General features: G+C 36.9%; 2 protein-coding genes across 9 annotated transcripts in view; one reads left to right on the top strand and one right to left on the bottom strand.

Annotated features, from left to right (window-relative positions):
* The window catches only part of adam22 (ADAM metallopeptidase domain 22), a 103263-nt gene that overhangs the window by 45471 nt on the left and 32750 nt on the right, over positions 1–25042 (top strand). For 6 of the 7 annotated variants that reach the window (XM_055013362.1, XM_055013360.1, XM_055013363.1 and 3 more), the window contains 2 exons: positions 1862–1944; positions 8322–8388. In XM_055013362.1, coding sequence (XP_054869337.1) covers positions 1862–1944; positions 8322–8388 — 150 coding nt within the window. The remainder of the gene's footprint in view (positions 1–1861; positions 1945–8321; positions 8389–25042) is intronic. The other variant, XM_055013361.1, reaches the window with a different exon arrangement.
* On the bottom strand, positions 17697–23838 carry cldn12 (claudin 12). Of its 2 annotated transcripts, none has more exons than XM_023290001.3 (3): positions 23682–23838; positions 21326–21559; positions 17697–21241 (listed from the first exon to the last, which is right to left on the bottom strand). In XM_023290001.3, exons 2-3 carry the CDS (start codon positions 21542–21544, stop codon positions 20408–20410), a joined length of 1053 nt encoding a protein of 350 aa, XP_023145769.2. In that variant the 5' UTR covers positions 21545–21559; positions 23682–23838; the 3' UTR covers positions 17697–20407. The 2 variants fall into 2 exon arrangements, with proteins under 2 accessions (XP_023145769.2, XP_023145770.2); XM_023290002.3 differs by having other exon boundaries at positions 21326–21647; positions 23682–23831.

Raw genomic sequence — 25042 nt, 5'->3', positions numbered from 1 at the left:
AGAAGTGGATGTAGATGTTGGGTGTAGATGTTGGATCTAAATGCTGGATACAGATGTTGGATGCTGGATCCAGATGTTGATGTAGAAGTGAACGCAGCCTCAGACTGAAGAGCAGAAATTGATCCTATGATAAAAGCTGCGTTTCCTCGGGGAGCCCGGCTTCCTGCCTAATGGCTGTTAGAGATGGAAGAGCTGCAGAGCACTTAGACATCATCCACGGCTGCAGACAATAAGTGTGCTGAAGAGACACAGATGATGGAGATAGAGTGCAGACCGGGGATGAGTGGTTGATGGAGACGAAAAAATGTTCCCGGTGACCGATGGTGCGGCTCGGTCCTGCGGAGAAGTTGGGATGGAGGAGGGTGATTCAGAGTTAACACACAGATGGAGGACGGGTTAAGCTCAGAGTGCAACAAACACTCTGTTCACAGATCTGCAGTGCTGAAGGGAAAAGTGATGAAAATCTGGCAGCAAGAGGGCCAGAAAAATACATCATGTTATACTAATACTGCAATGTTCAAAGTCGGACTGGAAATATTTATAAAATAATTATATGCTAGTAAAATAATGGTATATGAGAGGACTCAAATGCAGTTACACAGTGTCATTTTATGGCCTCGTTTATTAAAATGTAGATTTTTGATGTGGACATTAGTTTTATTTAATTATTTACTTTAACATATTAGCATGTAAAGTGGAACAATTATAAAATTTATATATTTTTTAAATTATTCACTATTTTTTAATCCTCAATATACATATTTTTTTCTTCCAAATAATGGCAATATCTGTAAAAATTTTTTTGCTGACTTTTTTCTTGAAATTTTAAACACAATATAACAAAAATGTAATTCAAATTACAGTTTTCTAAAAACAAAACATTCTTCTTTTCTGCATTTTATTTAAAGAAAAAATGCATTAGCATGTAAAGTGGAACATCTGTTAAAAAAATTAACTCACATTTTTTCAATCCACAAAATACATATTTACACATTTTTTTTTCAAATAATAGCAACTATCTGTAAAATATATATATGTATGTTTTTGGTAGTTTTTCTCTTATTTAAATACAATATAAAAAGTGTAATTTTTTTAACTATATTATTTATATAACTTTACATCTACAGTCAACATCTGGACATTTTGTCACTTTTAAAAACACATTAGCACGTAAAGTATGTAAATAAAAAAAAATTCACATTTTTTCAGTCCTCAATATACATATTTTTTTTTCTTTCAAATAATAGCAAATATCTGTAATATGTATTTTTTTGCTGACTTTTTTTTCTTATTTAAATACAATAAAAAAAAGTGTCATTTTATTTGCTTTCTAAAAATATGATTTTTTTGGAACTATATTTTTCTACTGTAAAAATGTAAATTAATACTTTTTCAGTGCTAGATATTATCTGTAATTTATTTTAAATTAACAAAAAGTTATAAGTAGTGTATTTTATGGTCAAACATTGTAAAAGAACAGGTTAGTTTTTTTCCCATATTTTTTGTAGTTATGTCTTCTTTCAAGTAGCAGCAACAATCGGTAAATTATTTTAGTTTCTTTCTAAGTTAAAACATTAAAACAGTGTAGTTTTTTGGTCTTACGTTGTAAAAGAACACATTTTTTTGTGAAAATGCAGATTTTTAACGTCATCATTACAGTTTTAGATTTTTTTATGGTTAACACACAATATAAACTAGTTATTATTTGTACAGTAAATGATAAAAACATATGTTGTTCTAAATGTTTTTTTTAACCATGTTAGTGTGTATTAGTGAATGAGTTCAGAGTGACTGATGGCTGTGAGTGATGATGAATGAGGAATATTCCAGTAAATCTGAAGCGGTTTTGTTTTGCCCACAGGAAGCAGAGCACTGCTACTACCAGGGGAAGGTCCGAGACGTTCCTCACTCCTTCGTGGCTCTCTCCACCTGCCATGGACTGCAGTGAGTAAAAAACCCTGTGGATCTTTTTCTGTTTGTGCTGCAGGTCTGAGGCTTCGCTCTCATTTATTCATTAGGTCAATGTAATTAGTTTTAGCAGGCCTTTGCTGCCTCTCTGCATTTTACCTCACAAAGGTTATCATTCACACAGACAGACAGACAGACGTCTACTCTTCTTCTTTTTCTTCTGTCTTCTTCCTCATTTTCTTCATATTCTGTCGTACTTTTCTGTCTTCTTCCTCCTCATCTTCTGTCTTGTATCTCCTCATAGTCTTCTTTTTGTCTTCTTTGTTGTCTTCTTCTGTCTTCTTTGTCTTCTGTCTTCTTTGTCTTCTGCCTTCTTCTTCTGTCTTCTACTTCTTTTTTGTCTTCTTCTGTCTTCATCTTATTTGTCTTCTTTGTCTTGTTCTGTCATTTTCTTCCTCAGCTTCCTCTTCCTCCTCGTCTCCATCTTCTTCATCTGTCTTCTTCCTCATTTTCTTTATCGTCTGTCGTCTTTTTCGTCTTCGTCTTCTTCCTCCCCATCTTCTTCTGTCTTCTTCTTCTGCCTTGTCATCTTCCTCTGTCTTCTTCCTCATCATCGTCTTCTCCTGTCTTCTGTCTTCTTTTCCTGTTTTCTGCTTCTTCTTCCTCGTCTTCTTCTGTCTTGTTCTTCTGTCTTGTCTTCTCTTCTGTTTTTTCCATCTTTCTTATGTTGGTATTTTTAGTGTCTCTGCTTTAAAGCAGCACTTTGTCAGTGAGACAGGTCAGAAAAATGCTTTCTAGGAAGAACACATGTTGGCTGCATATCTGACTCAGTGTTTGTGTGTTATTGTTTGTGTATATGAAGTTAAGTCCAAAATTCTGTGAATTTTTATTTGACCAGAAGCTTTCTTTGACCTGGAAATAACATAAAAAAGTAACAAAACACAGCCAGACATTGTGTTGGAGTGCATTAAAATTAGCAAAATTCTTCATGTCTCTGAAAATTGTTGCAGATTTTTGAGAAAATACAAATTCTTTATCATTCTAAACAATGCTGCCATGTTTTATAGTGTTCTAATACACTATAAAATGAGAACAGCTGATGCAGCAGTTCTCTAGTTAGTTGCAAGTCATGGCTGAAACCAAAAAGAAGCTGCATTTAATGCAAAAATTTGTGACAATTTCAAGGGTATGAATAAATTTGAACATTACATTTTCAGAAAAAAATATTTAAAATGAACCCCCGAGGTTGTAAAAACTCATTATTGCTGTCTTTTGTCACTTGTGTCATTTTCTGCATAAAGAAAGCTATTAATCAAATGAAAGCCCCTATTAGTGCGCTGCTTTAAATAATAAATCCTCTTTTTCATTTTGAGATATATTATTCTAAAATGTCAGAGTCCCAGTTTAACTCTACATTTTCACACATTAAAGTGTAAATCTTTAGGAAAATTATTTGACTAATTAACAAATTGGTAGAGAAATAGCTGCTAGTAGCCCTAAAAAGAATCACTGTAAATCACGAGAGTGAATAATTAACGCTATATTGGTGTTCTGAGTCAGTGTGTTGTTGTGTTATTGTGTAATCTGTGTGTAAATAAACGAGGCGAGTGTCCGTCCTGCAGGGCAGAAATGTAATGTGAGCTGCCGAATGCAGTCGTGTGCATAAAAAAAGGGACGTATGAATAATTAAGCGTAAAAAATGTGCATGTATTACATTTTTTCACAGTTGCTTACACACATTTCCTGAATTTTTCCAAACTGTGAACACAAGACGGAAAAACTTGCACTTCTTCGGTCGAATCTCTCAGCACTACGGAGGATGTTTTGCACTTTGCTGTTCTTTTTAAAGCATTAATTATTTAGGCGTCTCACAAACTAAATCCAAAAAGAAATAAAAGAAGCGGGATTTCTAGCAGCGTGTCGGTAAACAAGGAAGGAAAACAGCGACAGGAGTTCAGTCTCATGGGGGAATGAAGAGTTGAAGCCTCATAGAACTGGAGCTGCATCCAAAAACTACCATTTTTCTGCCAGATTTTTCTTGCAGAACCATTTCTTTACAGCTGTGCATGTTCCTTAGTTATATTTGAATGCATCTGTTCTTGTATGTGCATGAAAAACAGGTTCCATCAGCTAAAGTGTGGATGATTTGGCTCTAACTGTGGATTTAGCTGAAGCTCTTGTAGCGACTCTTTAAGGCTGCAGGGATGAAACCTACTTTGAAGAAACAAACTGCTGATGTCTCGAGTGTCTTATTATCTCGCATAATTTTAATTGTGATTATCCTAAGAGCTTTATCAACAAATTAAAAAAGCACGAGTTTAGCACCCGTTCTAGATTTTTTTGTTAATCAATGGAGGGTTACGTAAAAAGCTTATTGTAGTGTATGTGAGTTCTAAAGTCTGTCTGCGTGAGACTCTCCTGTCACACTTTTAATCACCATGGGCTCATTTTTCACTGCAGTATAAAGTTCTGCACCTCTATGGAAACAGAAACACAATGACTAGAAACAGAGACAGCTCAGAAATGTCTTCTGTGCAGTATGACACAGTTAAAATGACATAAATCATCAAAAACAAAAAAAAAACATTACATTTTGTTGATTATTTATTTTGCAAAAAGGGGGAAAAACTCTAATCAACTGCAAATACAGGAAAAATCTATATACTGTGGAGATTTTATTACTTTTTTGCAACCCAAATAGTCTCTGCATTTTCACACTTTAGAATTTATTTCTAGACAAAATTGGAGCAATTTTGCTCAATTCAAATGCAAAATGTGACTCTTTAGTTTTAAATCTGCACCATTATACCTGCATGTAAACCTGGATTGAACAGTATTTCGATCAAAGGCTGAAAACAGCAGCTCCACAGCACTTTAGTGAGTTTTACTTATCAGGTTGTGAATTTTAACTCTGAAAGACACTAACAAGCAGTTTCAGAGTGTTTTCTAAACAATATGACAGTTATAATACCATAAATATTATAAAAACAAAAAAGAAATTTGAATTTTGTAGTTTATTGGGACAAAAGTGAAAAAAAAAACCCTGGAATTTACTAATAGTAGAAAAATCTACATGCTGTGGAGGGTTTGTTACTTATTTGTTGCAACCTTAACAATCTCTGCATGTTTCACACTTTTTAAATTCATTTCTATACTCATCTCCTCTCTGCTACGTGTCAACACTGCCTGCAATTCAGCCGAAAACTCTGAATTTTTGTCATATCACTGTTGGTTGCAGATGATTCACTAGTAGCTTCGTGATTGTGTTGAGGAGTGCAGAATTTTTTGTTTTTTTACAGAATCTGGTTAAAGAAAATGCTTTATTTTTGTTTATTTTTTTCTAAAAAAAAAAAAAAGAGACATGTAGAATAAAATGATTATAATGAAATGTCACAAATTTCCTTTGAAGTTGTTATGAATAATTTTTAACAAAAGTTGCTTTTTTTTATGTGATTAATTTTAGAAAAATAAAATTAAAAAAAAAAAGAATACTGGAATCAACCTGCACAACAATGTCCCAAATGTGTTAAAAATCATGATTCTACAAACTAGATATTCTACTCTTTAATTTGTTTCTATGCTTGTCTCTGAAATGCTCTGTGTAAACACAGCCTGCAGTTCAGTTGTAAAATCTCTGAATTTTTGTCATCTAGCTGTTGGTCTCAGCTGAGTCACTAATTGCTTCATGGTTGTGTTGAGGAGTGCAGAATTTTTTTTTTTTTTTTTTTACAGATTCTGGTTAAAGGAAATGCTTTAGTTTTTGCAAATTTTTTAATGAAACATGTAGAATAAAGTGATGTTGATGAAATATCACAAGTTTAGGCTTAGATTTGGTTAATTTTCCTGACTGAACAACACATGAAACATGATGCATTCAAGAACTGTTGGGAAGCTGGAAAATCTGACAATTTTTCTGTTTTTACAGTTTCTGTCTCAGATAAATGGTTTGATTTTAGTATTTTTTTAGAAGAAATGGTAACCGTTTTAACTGGTATTATCAATTTTAAATAGAATAACAGCAATTTATCTATGAAAACAAGCAGAGCAGCTTTGTAAATGCCACTTTTTGGTTGCAAATTTAAGTTTGAGGAGTAAAAATAGAGATTTTACTTTTGATTTAAGCATGCAAGACATTTCACATCTGCACAGTGTTGACTATTTCCCCTCATTGTCTCTGAAAACTTCTTGATTCAGTCTTGATCCGCTGCATGTATGTTCCATTTTATCACTTCAGCTAATTAAGCGACTGAAATCGGACTGATTCTTGCTGTATAAGCGAACCGAAGCTCGGGCTTTTTAATGATGCACGCTGCATTTTTCATGGGATTGTTGGGAAATTTGTCCAGCGCAGCAAAATAATGAAAAGAAAGGCATGAATTAATCACATCCAAACAAAGTGGACGTCTAACAGAAAGCCCACATTCTGATTAATAGAGTTTTTTCTGATGTTTCTGCTGCTCGATGTGTGGCTGCTAATCAGCCCAAATGTCGTGTTGTGGTGATTTTTTTTTACCATTTGCGACAGTAATGTTGTGTTATTAATAACCTCGGTTAATATCTGACAGAACACACACTGACGTTCTAAAAGTGTGTTTTTAGAGATGGAGACGGCGAGTGTATCGTGGTGTCGACGGGTTTAGACATTAGAGGGAGAGTGTTTCCCTTCTGCTGAGTCAGGCGTTTAGCATAATATACATCCTGCACACACACACACACAGACACACACACACACACACACACACACACACACACACACACACACACACACACACACACACACACTGCAGCAGGCCATTAGCTGTATATGGAGAGATAATGCACGGTTACATCCATCATGTGAGATCATGTCACTTCGTTATTGACTCGTGTTCCCCATTAAAACATCATTTGAGTTCTTAACTTCTGACTTGAATACAAATATTCATGCTGATTATTATTAGTTTGAGAGTTTTGCCTTCAAGTTTCACCAAAATGTGTGAATGTTTGATGTGCATGATTTATAATTTCAGCATTGAGATGGGAATTAAGGAAATTTGATTTCAACATGTCATACTTCAGCTTCTTTTTCTGCTTGATATTAAGAACAAAACTTACATGGTTCTACAAAGAAGTCCATCTGATGGGACGTAATTTACTCTGTTTTAAGGCCTCTTGGAGTTTTTTGTTTTAACTTCATTTAAAAGACAGAGTTTGTTGACATGTACAGTTGTGAAAAAAATGACTAGACCACCCTTGTTTTCTTCAATTTCTTGTTCATTTTAATGCCTGGTACCACTAAAGGTGTATTACCTGAAGAATACAATGAACACGACAAAAAATACAGCTGATTCCATAACACTTTATGTTCTATTTGACATGCTTAAGCGTCATTGTAATCATTTTTTCCATGACTGTATGTCTGAAAAGAGGTTTTACAGGTTTTTTTTGTTTTTCAGTCAAATATGTATAGTAATATAAAAAAAAAAAAACTAGCAGATTTTTTCCCAGATAACTCGAATTACTATTTAGAAAGAAATGGTTACTTCACCAAACAGTATGAGATTCCACTGAAAGTCTGTGTAGTTTCATAAAATACAGGCAAATGTGCAGCAGAACGTGAAGGTCATTTATCAGAAAGTTCCTGATAATCCTCTCACATAAAATCAACTGAATTAGGAGATTTTTTTTCACTGTGGACTCTAAGACGTCGTCATCACACACAGTGAGTTTATGGAACCAGGAGGCCACGACAGTCAATCGTTTTAAAAGTCAGAGATCAGTTCGTCTTTTAGCGGCCGGCTGAAGGTCTTCTGGCGTCTGAACACGCGTCATCCGTTAATTAACTTTATCTGAAGCTTTTAGGAGATTGTTCAGGTCAGACTGTGAAGTCAGGAGGGTTAAACACTCCACGAACACACAATCCATCTTTCTCCGTCTGCTGTTTTTAGACGTCCCGGCCTTCAACTCACAGACGTCACCTTCAGCACACATGATTCTGGTCCTGATCCACTGGAGCACTTAGAGCAGAGTGGATTTCACTATGCAAGCATGGAGCACAATCTTATCCTTGTTGCACAACAGAAATGTGTGTTATTTTTTCAGTTGTTCAATTTAAGTAACAGTAACATTCCTGCACTGTGGTACGTTTCCTCCAGAAAGTATCTGAGTACTTCCTCCACCACGTATGTCGAACACAGCGTGGAGGGCAGCGGGGGATTCTGTCCAAAACGTCACCTTGTGGGAGAGAATTACAGTTATTACTCTGACAAATGCTGCGATAATGCATTAAGGCCGGCGAGCAGGCAGCGGATGACTAATCTATCAGCCTGATAGCCAAGGAGGAGTTCAATTCAGATGCATTATTCCATTTGCTGATGAATAAAACAGCAGAAACCTGCGCTGATGTGAGCTCTCCCTCCTTTCCTCTCTTTCAGTGGGATGTTTTTCGACGGCAATCACACCTACATGATTGAACCTGGAGGACAAGGCAGCAGCAGCAGCGTAAGTACAAATCTGTGAACCTGAAGGAGCCGCTGATGGTTGATCTCAGCAGGATTATCAGGCCGTCTTTTCACGTCCAGCTGCTACTCGTTGAGTTTAACAATCTGTCATATTGTGTTGTCTGATGTTCCCCTACAACTCTCTGTGTCGTTTCCACCTGACATCTTAGTGTGTTCTCTTTTAGTGGATGTTATTTAGCGGTTTTAATTATTTAGAATGAAGTTACCTTGAATTTTTACTCTTAAGTTTGCACCTAGACTCACCACCAACTCGAGCTGTTTTCCATCACAAGAACTCTCCATCACATGAGGAGGAACTTGATACGTTCCCATCTGTAGAACCAGAGTCTAACTTAAATTTTAAGGATATTATAAATGATTTGTTGGCTGAAAAAGAGTGACAGTTTAGCAGTAAAATAAACGAGGAGAAACTCGATGCATTTCTATCACAGGAACCAGAGTCTAACTTAAGTTTTAGGGATATTGTGAGCTGTTTCCCACTGTAGGAGGGCAACCCAAACCTTTAGGCATGCTCAGACTGCAGGTGTTCCACCATAGAACCTCTTTGAAGGTCACTTTTGTTGGAGAAAACAGTTAATTATCTGTATGAGGTACTTCTGAGTGAAAGTGATGTGTAGGTGATTGGTTAAAGTCAGTGAAGACAACAAGGAACACAATTTTTTTAACCTCTCAAACATCATCATCTATGACGTGAAAGTCACCGTATAGACTCAAAACTTCCATTGTTTTATTTCCTACATGCTTATAAACTGGAGTTAGATCCAGTAACTATTCTATGCAGGTCCGTTACAGTCATTCCTATAAACAAGTAGCTATAGGAACCTTCAGAGGAACTCGTTTCCACCACTGGAACCAGAGTGTAACTTAAATTTTAGGGATATTATGAACCGTTTCCCACTGCAGGAGCGCAACCCAGACCTTTAGTCATGTTCCAACTGCAGGTAAACCCCCATAGAACCTCTTTCAAGCCCTTTTTTGCAGGAGATTGGTTAAACTTGGCGAAGACAAGAAGAAACACCATTTTCTCCTCTCAAACATCATCTACAACGTAAAAGTCATCACATAGACTAAAAACTTCCATTGTTCTGGTTCCTACGTGCTCCTAGAGCTATCCAACAGTTTAAAAGAACCTGTTTGCTCTTGGGACTAAATGTTTGTGGTACTTTGGGTGAAAACACGACTTTAGAAAGTGTTTTTTGCTCATTCTTCACACAAAATAACATGGTTGGGGTTTAACTGACTCAGTTCAGCGGACGGCATTAAAATTGGTAGTTTATCTGTTTTTATGGCAATAAAGATGCCACTAAACTCCAGAACTCAGAACTGCTTATTGGATCGTTAAATAGCTTCAGATCTTATTTATGTATGTTCTTTTCCATTCATTCCTTCAGCCACACCTCAGGTACACACTGAATATTTATTTTTTTCTTTTAAACCAACTCTGATTTCTACTTTTACCATTCACTATCTACCTCCTTGAAATGCCACCGGAGCTACAAGCACCGCTGGCTGCTACGGAACTGATTTGCGAGAACAGTTTTTCCGGCTTCACGAGTCAGTAACTGTCCTGAGACGAGGTCAGGGCGAACCAGAATCAGTTCCAGAAGCCTGAGTGCAGCTCTGAGCGCTCAGCCAGCTAACAAAGGCAGCAGACAGCACAGAGGCCTAAAGCCAATTAGATAATAGAAACACAGGCATTATGATCACAGAGAAAGGACAGATCTGAGATTGTCTAAAGACGCTTTAAGCAGGAGAGCGAAGGAACAAGACGCTGATACTGTGAGTGTGATTCTGGTCTAATTAAAACCTCCAGAAGACGAAGAAGTGTGTCTGGTGTTAATCAGGGAAAAGAAGACGAGATAACGGAGGTCAGGGACTCAAGTGTTTCTGTGTTGATGCAGAGCTGCTTAAGATTCAATCAAATATGAAGGTTTCAGTGTTGAAAAAGCAAGTAGGAGAGAAAATAACGAGGACGGACTCACTGCTGGCAGAGAAAAAAGGCATGAAACTGAGCTACAAAGCAAACAAATCTCTAAATGAAGCGTAATTAGATTGCTTGTGATGCGATAAACTGTAAAATAAGAGGAGATAATTTGTTTGTGATGCTATTTCGTGAAAATGTGAAGTTAATGAGGATTCTGAAAGTGAAAATGGAGGAAATATGACAGAGGAGGAGAGTGGCAGCATTGCTGACTGTATTTCACGTCTCCTTCTTCTTCGTGTCTCTTCTGCCTCCGTCACTCCTCTTCAATGTTTTCTGGAGATCCTGAATTATTAAAGCGACCAGAGAGAGGCTCAGATCTAAACTCAGAATATCGCTGCAGCACTCCTCTACAGAGATATACCGTCTCGGTCGCCTTTTTTTTGGTCTCGGTGACGTAAAATGCATAAAAATTGAAGGAGTTTCTCGACTATTTCAGTTCTTTATATGCCAAACCTTCGGCCGAAACGCTGCTGTGTATCAAATATTAAAAATACAGCTTCTTTTAGTGTCACACATGGAAGGATAAAAGACACCAGTGTTCTATAGAAGTTTAAATTCACAGAACATGTGTTTATGTGTCAAATAAACTGAACAGAACGACTCTAGAAGCCAAATTCGTAGCCTGATTTAATTTTTCATGTGTGAATATCAAAGTTAGTCATGTTTTAGAAATGTTTCTGCTTTTATCTAATAAAACAATAAACTCTGTTATTCCTGATGAAACGGACCGTAGAAAAACTAATTGAAGCAAGATAACACATTGGCAATGGAGGAAAAAAGTAATTTATGGGACCGACTCCCAACATCTAATTAAAAAAATCCAATTTACTTGTTTAGATAAACCCTTTAGAGCTGCAGACATTGCTTTAATTAGTTGGGTTGACTTAATAATGCAATTTAAACTCAAATTTCTATTTTAATTGATGTAAAACTAAATTCAAATTGAGGTAACTTAATGAAAATGGATTGAAAATGTATTTTTTCTCAAATCTAGATGAGCATGCTTTTAGAGAAAAGTTGTGACGGAAATCGCATTAGATTGGACCTAAAACATGTCAGTTTCAATGTGGCACAAATCTGACCTGCATTTAGCCACATTAACAACGTATTTTGAGTTTTGTTAAGCAGTTTGAGAAGGCAAATGTGTCAAAACCCTACATTTTAGTGTAGCTTGTTGCTTCCAGCTGTTTGTAGTTTTTCATTTGAGTTTTCTTTACAAAATCACCCAAATTACACCATTGCATTACACCATGCTGCTGTTACATTGTAAATTTCCCCGCTGTGGGATCAATAAAGGTTTAATCTATCTATCTAGTTCTCAGAGCTGGAAACTGTAAAAGCTGAAAAAAATCATCTGATTTCCATCTTTTTCTACAGTTTTTTTTATACACTTTTATATGTAATGTTTGGTTCCATCGGGAAAATCGACCAAATCTAAGCTTAAAATTGAGACGTTTCAGCAGAAATTACACTAGTTTGGACCTAAAACATTTTAGTTTCAACGTAGTGCAAATCTGAACTGCATTAGCAACATTAACAACATACTTTGTGTTTTGTAAAGCAGTTTTAGGAAGGAAAATGTGCCAAAAACAAACATAGTTTGTTGCTTCCGACTGTTTGTAGCAGTTTTTCCTCTGAGTTCATTAATACCTGCAGCAGCATCCATATGAGCGACTCTAATGCACATTTTTGAACGCAGAACAACAGAAATTACTTGCATAACTACTTGTAATCATAAATTAGTTGTAAAATGAAAGCTCCTCAATGGGCCTGAGGATCTGTACTCCTTAAAAAACATCACATAAAACCTATTTGTAAGTACTGACACATCTCTGACAGCTGCTTCATATCTCCGTTGGCAGCATTTGTTCTGTCTCGTTAACTCGGGAACGCTGTCTGCATGGTAAAGTCGAGGACAGAGCTGCTGTCGGTTTGTCAGCTCTGATCCCGGAGGTCCTTCCTGACTGTCGGTGAGTCTGCTTTCTCTATTTCACTCTCATTTTCTGCGTCTCCTGCGACGCTCTGTTTGCTCTGCAGGTCGACCTCAGACAAACAGACGTCTGGTCTGCTGTAAAAACCATGACTTTATCAGCCTCGTATCGGTCCTCGTCGGGCCTGAATGTGGAGGCTGTTTGCCCTGCAGCGCTCTAACTGTGGCTTTTCTAATGTGGAGGGAAGTGAAAGGAAAGAAAGAACCTTGTCAGACGGGGGCCGTGATGAGATGGAGTCAGCGTGGCTCCTGTCGGCCATATGGTAAATCCATCTGCCCTTCTTCCGCCACGGCACTAAAAGTTAAGCAGGACATTCGCCCAACGTGTCCCGAACGAGCTCCTCTTGTCGCTTTCTGTCCGGTCGCGTTATGCAAACAGGCGACGGCGGGCAAAACTAAAGTTCACAAGCTGAGGACGTGATGTTCTCGGGCGCTACGTGGCCAATAAATCTTGCACTTCTTCTCCGCCGTGAGTGTTTGTGCACAACTCGTGGCGAGGATGTGCGATGCTGACTCGAGTATGCAGAAAACACCATATGTTTAATCCCTCCTGCTTTCCTGGACACCTTTGCAGCTCCACCTGCACCTCGGGGCCGCTGAGGTTCCACCCAAACAGATCTTTGGCTGTCAGGGAGAGAAAACATGGAGCTGTGTTTGTGTTGACGGTGCAGAGTTCAGTGTTGCAGCGTTTCAGCTATAAAGGCTGAAAAGCCTGAGATAAAGCAGTCATGTCTCATGTTATCTACTGTAGATTATAGCGCATAAACTATTTGCTGTTTAACTGACTAGTAGAATAACAGAAAAGTATTATATTCACATCAAAATACAGGCAGATTTGCAGCTTTTCTCTGTCTCAGTGATGTGTAAATATAGATACAGTAAACTGGAGGCGCTGTTTTGCTTTTTGCATTTGAATATTGTTCACTGTAGAGCAGATTAACTCTCGTATCGCCCTGTGGGTCAAGATTGACCCGTTTTAAAGTTTGAAAATCTGGGGGGAAAAAAATTTCACAGTGAAACTTCTGATGTCCACATTTTCAACATTTTTGGGAAATCTTTGAACATTTTTTGGTGGAAAAAAAGGAAATGTTAAAAATGTTTCTTAAGAACATTCACAAAAAAATCAACTAAAATCCAGCGAATTTTGCTGGATTTTGGTTGATTTTTATGTGAATGTTCTTAAAGACAATATAAGTTTTACTGGTATATATGTAATCACTTTAGATATTTTTAGGATTTTTTTGGAAGATTTTTACTCATTTTTTGAAAATATTTGCAAGAATTTTCTTGCAAAATTTGGGGGATTTTTTTAAAATAAAACTTTTAAGGGAAACTTTGAAGAAATTATTGGAATTTTCTTCCTGAAGGTTTTGCAAATTTTCCGAAATTTGGGAATTTTTTTTATTAATTTTTAGATTGTTTTCAGACAAGGAAACAATATTTTTTGGTGCCCGTAAATGAGGACAAAAGGAGGGTTAAGTCCCAGATTCAAATGAAATATTAAAGGTCCATTTCACAAAATGTTTGTCCAACTGTTGGAAAATTGCATTTACTGTTACTGTTAACTGAGTTCTAGCATTTCATCTCACGAAAGTTTTGCTATTTGGCACTGAACTACACCAAGGACTTCTAGAGATTGCATTAGCTCTGCAGGTGTACCAAACAAAAAGTCAATTTTGACCTGATTATTAAATGACTATATTAAATATTAAGTGATCAGTGAAGGTGCATCAATTTTTGTAGCACATTTCATGATGAACTACCCAATATTTTTTGGAAGATTTCAATCAAAAAATACAAAATTGAACCTCATGATGCCACTAGACGAAAGGTAAAGGGAGTAATTAAGAGATGCACGATATTGGGGGAAAAATGGCATTGCAATATTTAGTTTTTCTGCAAAATATTTATATTATGAAAGAAACAGAGGAATTTTCACTACATGACTTGAATAACTCTATTTGCAAAGGTTGCAGGTTAAATCTTTAAAAATAAAATGCCACAATGCACTTTTGATGGGGTCATGGAGCAGACATGATGAAATGCAAATTGGATTATTGCATTTTAGATTCTCGGTTTAACCCTCCTGTTGTCCTCATTTACAGGCACTAAAAAATATTGTTCCCTTGTCTGAAAAAAATCCAAAAATTCAGCAAAAAAATTCCCCAAATTTATATAAAATTTGCAAAATCTTTAGAAAGAAAATTCCTTAAAAATTTCCCTTCAAAGTTTTATTTTTTTTTAAAAATACCCAAATTTGGGAAGAAATAAAAATTTTAAAAATGTAAATATTTTCAAAAAATGAATAAAAATCTTCCAAAAAATGCAAAAAAATCTAAAGTGATTACATATATATGAATAAAAGTTCTAATATTTTCTTTAAGAACATTCAGAAAAAATTCAACCAAAATCCAGCGAATTTCGCTGGATTTTGCTTGATTTTTTTTCCTGAATGTTCTTAAAGAAAAAATTTTTTAACATTTCTTTTTTTCCACTCAAACATTTTCAAAAATTTCCCAAAAATGTTGAAAATGTGGCAATTTTCTTTGTGAAAATATATATATTTTTCCCACATTTTCAAACTTTAAAACGGGTCAATTTGACCCGCAGGATGACACGAGGGTTAAATAATTATTTGCATAAAGTCTGCTCTGTGCTTTAATATTTCTCTTTCCAAATGTGGTGACGTTTCTGTCTGGTTTGTGTTTTTGCTGCTGCAGATGTCAGATCCTGTGTGATGATTTGACCTGCAGGAGGAAGATGAGGGAGGCTTTTGAGGGGGTTGGGAGGTGAAGGTTGAGGATGGGGGGTGGAGGTGGCAGGTTTTAGGGTTGGGGGTGTTTTCATGAGGTGCCAAGAGGAGGATTTATTTATTTTATTTTATTTTTTTTTTTAGCCCAAGCAGCAGGATTGACGCTGTGGAGGTTGATATGGGATTAAAATAAAAACCTGGGGTCTCCCTGTGGCTTGAAGCCAACTTCATGTTGCTAAACCTGGACCGGTTCATTCACACATGCTCCGAGTGAAAAGCGTGTTATCCTCCCTGCTTTATATTCATGAGCCGGCGGTCTGAGGTACCATCTCCCCTGGCAACCACAAGCCCCGCCCTCCCTCCCGTCTTCCTCCGACATATGAAAGCCATCTGTGTGCAGCCTTAATCTCCCTGCCGAGTCTGAGATTATTAGCTGGGAGTGATGATGTGGCGAACAAAGAGGCCTCGGTCAAGGAAAAAAAGAAAACGCTTTGCCAGAGCAGTTAATTCACCGGCAGCGTGTGTGAATGAGCTGCAAGTAAAACAAAGGCAGCCATTTAATCAGGCGCTTATTAATCAACAGCCACTAAACTCCGGAGTGTTGCATCAGAATAAGGAGTCAGTTCCAATTACGACGGCTGCAGCTCAGGCTGTTCATTCAGCCACTCGGGTCACATCAAAGATACGCTGCATTTTTAACAGAATGCACACTGCCGGTAATTGGCTTTGGTTTCTGTCTAACTTCAATATTTATCCACAGAGTAGATCACAGCTCAGGGCAGGAGTTGCTTTAAGCCTCTGAACCCCACTGTTGGGTTCAAAAAGGCCTGTTTTCTTTACAAAATCACCACAATTACACCATTTCTCAGAGCTGGAAACTGGAAAAACTGAAAAAAATCATCTCATTTACACCTTTTTCTACAGTCATTGATCAGTTATTATGCGACACATTTGGTTCCTTCGGGAAAATTAATTGAATTTACACTAAAAAGTCGTGACATTTCATCAGAAATCGCTAAAACATTTCAGTTTCAACCTGGCACAAATCTGAGCTTCATTTAGCCACAGTAATACCATACTTTGAGGTTTGTGAAGCAGTTTGAGAAAGGCAAATGTACCAAAACCCGACATTTTAGTGTAGTTTGTTGCTTCCGGCTGTTTGTAGGAGTCTTTCCTCTGAGTTTTCTTTACAAAATCACTAAAATTACACCATTTCTCAGAGCTGGAAGCGAAAAACTGAAAAAAAAAAATCATCAGATCTGCACCTTTTTCAACAGTCATTGATTATTAATAGCATTTAGCGTTTGGTTCCATTAGGAGAATGAACCAAATCTAAGCTTTAAATCGTGACATTTCATCAGAAATCTCACTAGATCGAACTTAAAACATTTCACTTTCAACATGGTGCAAATCTGAACTTCATTTAGCCACATTAACAAAGTACTTTGAGTTTTGTGACGCAGTTTGAGCCAACAAAACAGTTTGCCAAAATCCTAAGTTTTAGTGTAGTTTGTGGCTTCCGGCTGTGAGTTTTCTTTACAAAATCACACCATTTCTTAGATCTGGAGACTGTAAAAACTGAAAAAACTCATCTGACTTACACTTAAATGCAGTTCAGACTCATGCTATGTTGGAAATAAAATAAAAAAATCGCAGTAGGCCCGACCTACTGCGATTTCTGATGAAACGCCACGATTTTAAGCTTAGATTTGGGTAATTTTCCCAATGGAACTGAATGTCACACATAGTAACTGCCCAATGACTGTAGAAAAAGGTGTAGAACAGATGATTTTTTTCCCCAGTTTTTACAGTTTGCAGCTCTGAGAAATTGTGTAATTTTGGTGATTTTGTAAAGAAAACATAGAGAAAAAACTCCTACAAATAGCTGGGAGCAACAAACTACACTAAAATTTAATGTTTTGGCAAACTTTTTTGCGCACATTTGCTTTCCTCAGACTGCTTAACAAAGCTCAAAGTATGTTGTTAATGTGGCTAAATGCAGTTCAGACTTGCATCATGTTGAAACTGAAATGTTTTTTGCAATTTCTGATGAAATGTCACCATTTTAAGCTTAGATTTGGTTAATTTTCACAATGGATCCAAACATCACACATAACTGATCAGTGACTGTAGAAAAAGGTGTAAATCAGATTGGGTTTTTTTTGTTTTTTTTTCAGTTTTACAGCTTCCAGCTAAGCTTAAAAAATGATTTAATTAAAATCACTTTATTCTACATGTCTTATTTAAAAATTTGCCAAAAACAGTCATTTGTGCTAACTAGATTCTGTAAAATAAATATTCTGCACTTATTGATGCAAATGTGAAGCCATGACTGACTCAGTTGTGACCAACAGTCATGAGACAAAAATTCAGTTTTCAGGTGAACTGCAGGCAGTGTTCATGCAGAGCAGCATTTAGTGTGTAGGCTAAGCTAAAGACAAGCTTGTGAAGTTAAATTATTTCACTACATCTCAATAAATATTTCCGTGTAGTTTAGTTATTGAGTTATTCCGCTGGTCAACTATTAAGTCTAAATAAAAATGACAAACCTTCTCTAGTTCCTGCTTTTCAAATAAAAATAATTTATTATATATAACTAAAACGATGCAGAGTTGATATTAATCAAAGCTGTGATGGATGTTTTCTACTATTTTCTGATAATTCATTTGTAAAAGATGAGATTTCTAATTGATAACTTTTCTAACACCACAAATGAGTGATTCTTCAAGCTATTTATCTAATAAATTGAAACCATCACCAGAGCAGATTGTTTATAAGTCAGTCCGACTAAAACGATGCTCAGTTTTTGCCTGTTTTGTTGTGAGGACAAACAAATTACTCGCATGACTTCTTGCAGTAAATAAGCTTGGCAGGGTGTCAACTGGATTGATTACCATGAAGCAGTTAATAAATTGCTTTGTCATTCTTGTTCCTGCTTATATGAACTCACACTTATTATTCTGTGGTTATGTTTTATTGAAAACAAAAAGGTAACAGTGTAAAAAAAAAAAAAAAAAAACAGCTTTCTTTAGACTATTTCATTGATTCCACATTGTAGAAGAACACATTGATCAAAAGGCAGCGACACTTAATTTGGCTTAAACTTCACTGAACAATGTCACATTTCCAGCAAAGTTAGCAAAAACAAAACACCTCAGACAATTTATCAGGATCTGATTAATCAGCTGAGAGGAGACAAAAAGTCACAACAGTAATAGAATCAAAACTGCTTTCAAACGTCCGCTTTGACAGCTAACGGGGTTCATCATTTTTTGACATCAGATAGTGTTTGTTACAGTAAATGATTAATGTGTTAGAAGCAATACAGTTAAAAAAACACTCAGCACAATTAGGGAGCAAAGGTGATGTAAACTGACACAGTGTTCATACAATTAGTGCATTTAAAAAAAAAATATATATATATATATATATATAACAGCTGCTTTTCACAGGGCACCGTGACACTATTCAACAACAAAAATACAAACGGGTCATCAGTAGCCGTGATTCCATAGAACTCTGAAGCGAGGCAAACGTCTGAAATGTGGCACAAAAAAGAAAATAAAGACAAAGAAACAAACACATCTTTCTCCATGTATGCAAGAGAAAATGTCAGAAAAATCTATATGCGGATTAACCCTTTATAGAAAAAGTAAAAAACTACCTGAACTGAGCAAAATTGGCAATAAATTACAGAAACACGGCTTGGTAGTTAGTATTTTCCCATTCAGGACCACAGAATATAAAGTAAATACCAGTGTCAGTGTTAAGCTAGTGTTATATTTACTGTATAAAAGAGATGCTAGGATCCTAAAAGGCCTGAGTAAATTTCTCTCTAAAGTCTTTATTCAGGCGTTCGTGTACCCTCTGATTCTGGAATACATACATGGTGATCTAGTGTGTACATATAGGACTAAAAAACAGTAGAATAATCTGTCTGTGTGTCCATGCAGTAGTAATAACAGAAATACCTCCATACTGCATGATTGGAACAAGCAAAAGCACATGAAGGTAACATCTCCAACAAAAAATGTAACAGAAATAATAATTTTGTGGACCAGCTGTGCTTCTTTAGTGAATGTCAAGAATTTAAAGTAACCCTCTGAACCCCAAAACCCGCCAGCAGGTTTAAAAGGCATGTCGTTTTTTATTTTAAAGTGGCAAAATTAGATTAGACGAAAACAAACCGAAGCAACTGGCAGATTTTCAACTTTCTGATGTTTCTTGAAAGTATCGTGTGACGTACGGCTCTGTTGGGAAGATTAACCAAATCTAAACTCCAAATCGAAATTCCTTTATTCTACATGTCTTGTTTAAAAATTAATGGTTCGCAATGTTCAGATTCTGTAAAAAGCTAAAAATTCTGTGTGCCTCGGTCCAACTAGGAAACTATCAGTGACTCAGCTACAACCAATAGTCACATGTCAAAAATTCCTAGACTTTTCAGCTGAACTGCAGGATGAGTTTACATGTAGCAGATCGAAGATGAGTCTGAAAACAAATAAAAAATGTGAATATTCAAATGAAAAAATAGCATTAGAGCCAGCATTTTTGCAGTATTTTTTAAAAAAATAAAAAATTTAAAGTTGTACATTTTGATTCCAAAAGTGTTACATTTTTGTACAATTAGATCAACAAAATTCTACTTTTTTTGTCCCTTTTTATGATTTATGTCATTGTAAGTGTGTCATTCTGCACAGGAGACATTTGAGTTCTCTCTGCTTCTTTATGGTTGTACACAAGTTTATATTGCAGTGAAAAATGAGGAAAAATGTGACAAGAGGTTAAAAAAAATGGCCCAGAAATCGTTTGGAGTTCAGAGGGTTAAACAACCTATTAAATATCAGTCACCGTAGTTAATAAGTTGGTTCATTGGTCATGTCAGCAAGTGAGGAATTATTATTTAGTGGTCCTGCTCTGCTGGTAAAATAGTGAAACAAGCCAGCTGATTGAGGCATCTTTAAGTGTATTTGGCTGTAAATAAAGTTTCTCTCCTTTCTACAACAGTGAGCTGAACACAGCGTCTGCACTTCAGTAATCATCACATAAAAGAAAATGTTGTCCTTCATAAAGCAGCTCCAGGGTAGTTCTGACAGACTCTCATCTTCTGTATTCAGCAATTTGCAGAGCTGATCTGCCTGAAAGAATTTCTGAAACTATCACTCCAGAGGCTGCAAATGGCTCTCATGGTATAAACGTTCATACATCACAGTGTATTAGTTTTATCAGTGTGGAGGTTTGTGGACAGAAGCCTTCGGTGTGCCGAGGTTATCTCACTGGGCCTGTGTCAGCACGGGAATGTCGATCTCTATGGCCGACATGCGGGAGCGGGTGGAGTAGCGGTGGCCGGCGTAGCTGGAGGCGTAGCCCTGAGAGGGAGCGTAACTCTGGGATGGAGCGTAACTCTGGGATGGAGCGTAGCTTTGAGAGGGAGCGTAACTCTGAGAGGGGGCGTAGCTGTAGGCCTGAGTCCCTCCGACCTCTGATCCATACCCATCCGGAGCAGAAAGCTGAGACATGTAGACCTGTGTAGCAGCCGGGGCGACCACGCTCTGAGCGTAGCCCTGCGACGGAACAAAAGGCTGAGTGTCGATCACCGTGGGAGGAAACGGCTGCGGTCCATAAACCGGCGAAGGAGGGAATCCATTAGCGGTTAGCGGCTGCGCAGACAGAGAGTTGGACATGGATGGTAGAGGCAACCAGAAAGGCGACGGCAGCTTCTTACACATGCAGTACCACATGAACATTAGCAGCGCTGCTAGCATCAGGCCTCCAGAGCAGCCGATGGACACGTAAACAGCGAAGCCGTCGGAGAAAATGTTGTCGTACTTGATGTTCATCTCCTTAGTGCGGAACAGGAACCACACTGAGGGCGCCAAGGGAATCGCTCCGCCCAGGAACAGGAACATCCCGGCCACCAGGTGACATCCGGCACTGTTCACCAGGAAGCGGATGGTTTTGATGTCCGGTTCGGGTTTGTCTGAGCAGCAGCAGGTCTTACACATCCCAGCCATGCACAGCAGCAGGGCGAAAGATCCGAACATGATGCCGATAGGGAGGCAGAACTGCAGCAGCCGCAGGTCCAGCTGGTCCACCTTAGAATACCACTGGAGAATAAACAAAAACAGGATTTATTTGGATCATTTAGGACATAAAAGTGACAAAAAAACAGCAGATGAGAGGAAAAATACCTCTGAATCATAGTAGTAACATCCTGAGTAGCCATCCTGCTTCACACATTTAGCCCACAGCCCATCATACACGCTGATATTCTTGGCGTTGCGATTGAAGGTGACGAGTCTGGTTACACGCCACTGTGGGATTACCGCCGCCACAGCGATCCCACCCACAGACACAAAGGCGATGATGAAGGAGAAAGCGTTGGTGGCGTGGATGTCCCGGCACGACATGGCTGAGGCTGCTTCCTGGATAAACACAGGAAGGCAGACACAAAGCAGCGGCTGCTCAGTCCAAAGGGAACAAACTGTGAATAATTTCTTGCGTGCAGAACTCCTGGAAGAAGAAGAAGAAGAGGCCCGGCTATAAAAGTTTATCTGAATGGCCCCATTACCATTGAAGTGAGCTAACTATGCCACAGGCTGACCTAGCTGTGGGCTACCCCCTGTATCTCTATTCACCACAGTGCAGTTGACCCAATATCTGCCGTCCCCGAGAAACAATGGTCTCATTTCATCAGCAAACAAAGTGGGAATGATTCGGTGGCTGAAGCTGCAGGGAGAGACTGTCTATACAGCAGTGCATTACAGAGACTGCACAGCTCAACAATACGCAATTATATTAGAGGCTTGAACTTTCTGTAAATGACAGCGTGCAACAGAGGCTGACCACAGCAATGCAACTTCATGGGTACAAGCTGATACAGTTGTTCAGCTCTGACAGCTCTTTGCTGGTTAGCAGTTAGTTCTGCGGGTAATTTAAGTCTTATTTACTATGTTTAAAGTACTTTAGGTAATAATACTTCTGGCACTTATCCGATTATCAGTGTCAATATTATTTAAAAAACAATTCTCAACAATAATAATACTTTAAAAATGTGCTGTTTTAGCTCTAAAGCAGGTGTCTCCATCTATCTGTAATAATTCTGTTGTCATGAGCAAGTACAGCTGCAACGATTCTAGTTGTCAACAATTAAATGAATCTTTTCTGTGATTAATTTATAAGATCAAGTCCAGCTTCTAAAATGTGAATATTTTTTAACATTCACATTTTATAATATTTATCTTCCCATTTTCTGATATTTTAAGGACCAAACAACTAATAAATTAGTTGAGAAAATAATCAACAGATTAATCGACTGTGAAAATAATCATTAGTCCAGAGTGCTACCTGATAAAGCCAACCAACACTGAAGGATAACTGTTGAAATGTTCTCTTAATTTATTAAAAATATGTGAAACATGAATGCATTTCAACACAGCTCTGCATAGGAGTGTATGTTGTTCTAAAGTTTCACAGCAAGTTTTCATTTATAATGCAAATGTGTATCAGTTCTAAATCTCTGTTATCAGTCTTCTTGATGACTAATACTCAATATCAGCCCTGGAGTCCAGTTCTACTTCTAATAATATCTTTTTGATAAGTTAATATTTGTGCATTTGTAATTGAGGCTAAATGATATGCAAATAAAGCCATTATAATGCAATTATTTTTGACAGATATTGCAAAATGAGTCAATTTTAGTGGTAATGGTCATTTAAGCATTTCTTTCTCCCTGACACAAATGTTAAAATTATGTAATTTTTTTTTTTTTTTTTTGCTGCAGTCTGCACCAAACAGGCACCATGATGCTTCATTTTTAATGACACATTTTACCCTTGTAAAAAATGTAACTCCTGCAATTTGGATATTGCTCTTGGCGGATAAGATTTAGAGTAAATGTTCCGCTCTGCTTCTAATGTCTTAACTTTACTTTGTGTACTTTCATGGCTTCCATTTAATCCACTGTTACAGACGTGTATTTTATTCTGCTTCACTTTAAGTACTTTAAAGTGTCAGAAAATATGATTAACTGTAACCCACCTGTGAAAATGATCTGTTAGGTTTTTTTAAACCAGCACTGGGAAGTACAGAAGGAAAATAAAGTACAATAAAACAAGCTGACTACAGTAAAATAACTGTACAAACAGGAGACGAGCTGTAAATTAAAGCCAGATTAGTGGGAGTGAATATTACGAAGAATAAGAGAGTAATAACAGGCCTTTAACCAGCTGTTATTACATCCAAAACAACAGGTTGTCAGCTAGCATAGCAGCTAGCTAGGCTAACTATCGATAGTTTTGCTAGCTCTGACAGATTGTGTGTTTGAATTATAATATCTATAATCAATACCTGCGTGTATCAATAACTCAACTAGGTAAAGTCGATTACCTGAATGTGATTAAATTGAAAAAGAGATGTTTAAGGCTAACTACTTAGCAAGCTAGCTGATGCTAACAGTTAGCGTTACAGTAACCTGTTGCATCTCGATGGTTTTCAAAATGTAAAACTCAACCTGAAGCTAACTAAATCTAACGGAGGTCACGGTACCTGGTGTTTTCAGATGTTGAACCGGGTTTACAGTGAGGTTGGAGGCATTTTTCGGTTCTCCGGTAGGGACTCGAACAGGAACCGGAGCTCGGTCGGTTACAGTGAAGGCCGAGGAGAGTCTCCGCCCTGAGCGGTGCCTGACAGGATGTTCACCCGTCAGAGCTCCGGCGTCGCTCTTTTTCTTATTCCATAAATTAAACAGTTTTATTTGTTTGTTTATTGCTTTTTTTAACTTGGAAAAAATGCGTCTTTTATCTTAATTAATAAATATTTTTTGTTTTGTTTTTTGTTTACGTTTCCTCGAAAATGACGTCATTCTTTTTAAAGTATTATTAACGTTTCATTTATTTATTTATCTTTATTTTATTGCCCCAAATGATCCCTAATACATCAAAACAAAAATAAGCATTAAAATCATAACGATTAATATACATGGACCTGATAAAATGCACAAATAGCATGAAAAAATATAAATATCACCTAATATGTGATCAAATATCTCCAAAAGAAAAAAAAAATGACACAATATAATAGCTATGTAATTATAATATAATACATTTGCTATATTATGTTATTTTCAGCCAAAGGAAGCATATTGGTTTTAAAAATATATATAAATCACCATGTTTTATGGTAGACATCATCTTTATGTATGTATATATCTATTTTTTTTTTTTTTTTTTAATCGTTTTCACAATGTGTAGCTCCTTCTGTTTTTCTCATGATGCTTTGCACTGTGGCCGTTGGACTTTTAAAACACTTGGATACAACTTTATAACCACAATGTGTAGCTCTATCAGTGATGGACCCTGGACGTGACATTTTGAGTAAAAAGAAACAAAAAATGGTTAAATGATGTCAGCCGTTCCTCATAGTTATAGTGTATCACAATTATCAAGGACATTGTAGAAATTAGCAGTAACATTTGGAATGATACAGAGACTGCATTTTCTCAAAAATGTATGACATTTTCAAGAGGTACACAGAATTTTAGACATTTTTATGCAATCTAGCACAATGTCTTAGTGTGGTTTGTCACTTCCAACCAAAAAAAACAACTTGTTGATCAAAAAAAAAAACATTATAAATCACAATTTCAGTATGAACAATGTGGGTAAACATAAAACATAACCTTTAAACTGCAAAAATATAAGTTTAAGAATTTGTCCTGGTATTATTTGTTTACTAGCTGTATATTAAACCGTGTTTCTGTTTATTTTATATATTTTCAGGTTTCAGCTCAGGTGAATCGAGCTACTTTCCTCCCAGATGAGCTCATTTGTTCTGTTCACAGATAAAATCAGAACTCTATTGTTGCTCTGTTCATCTTCTCAGGGGATTCACTCTTTGACCTCAGTGCT

This window comes from Amphiprion ocellaris, chromosome 9 (genome assembly GCF_022539595.1).
Source record: "Amphiprion ocellaris isolate individual 3 ecotype Okinawa chromosome 9, ASM2253959v1, whole genome shotgun sequence".
Classification (NCBI taxonomy): domain Eukaryota; kingdom Metazoa; phylum Chordata; class Actinopteri; family Pomacentridae; genus Amphiprion; species Amphiprion ocellaris.
Note: the sequence above shows the minus strand (reverse complement) of the source record. Positions and strands in the feature narration are given on the sequence as shown.

What these genes read in the sequence shown, in the direction of transcription:
- cldn12 (XM_023290001.3), bottom strand. Translation starts at nt 21,544, where the DNA reads ATGTCGTGCCGGGACATCCACGCCACCAACGCTTTCTCCTTCATCATC. An exon ending in GTTACTACTATGATTCAGAG is followed by an intron (nt 21,242 to 21,325) that starts GTATTTTTCCTC and finishes TTTATTCTCCAG; the next exon opens with TGGTATTCTAAGGTGGACCA.